Source organism: Penaeus monodon, chromosome 15 (assembly GCF_015228065.2).
Source record: "Penaeus monodon isolate SGIC_2016 chromosome 15, NSTDA_Pmon_1, whole genome shotgun sequence".
Taxonomy (NCBI): domain Eukaryota; kingdom Metazoa; phylum Arthropoda; class Malacostraca; order Decapoda; family Penaeidae; genus Penaeus; species Penaeus monodon.
The window spans coordinates 29,432,861-29,433,182 of NC_051400.1; the positions used below are offsets into that span (position 1 = coordinate 29,432,861).

Sequence of the window (322 nt, forward strand, 5' to 3'; positions counted from 1 at the left end):
TGTTCTTCTCCCTTCCCCTTTCTCTCTCTTCTGATGTTATTTTGTGCCTTACCTCCCCTGAGTGTTGTCATTTTCCCTCTGCTCCTGATGGCCGTAGAAATTGTTGGAAGCAGCATTATTCACCTCCCACTGGAAGTTATACTGAGCAGGAACAGATGGATACTGCTGCTGCCCTGAACCCGTGCCAGACAGGAGTAGTCCTTGGCCCTCAGGTGTCGGGTAGTTGTAGCCATCCTGGGGAGCTGCCCAGGCCAGTGCTGCCCCGGCAAGAACTATTGCAACTGCTGCCTGCTGGGGGAAGTCATAGCCTCCCTTATACTAA

At 52.8% G+C, this 322-nt stretch overlaps 1 protein-coding gene across 1 annotated transcript in view; it reads right to left on the reverse strand.

Moving 5' to 3' along the window:
- Positions 1 to 322, reverse strand: part of LOC119582305 (pro-resilin-like) — an 8,614-nt gene that overhangs the window by 670 nt on the left and 7,622 nt on the right. The window contains exon 4 of the mRNA XM_037930520.1: positions 53 to 318. Coding sequence (XP_037786448.1) covers positions 53 to 318 — 266 coding nt within the window. The remainder of the gene's footprint in view (positions 1 to 52; positions 319 to 322) is intronic.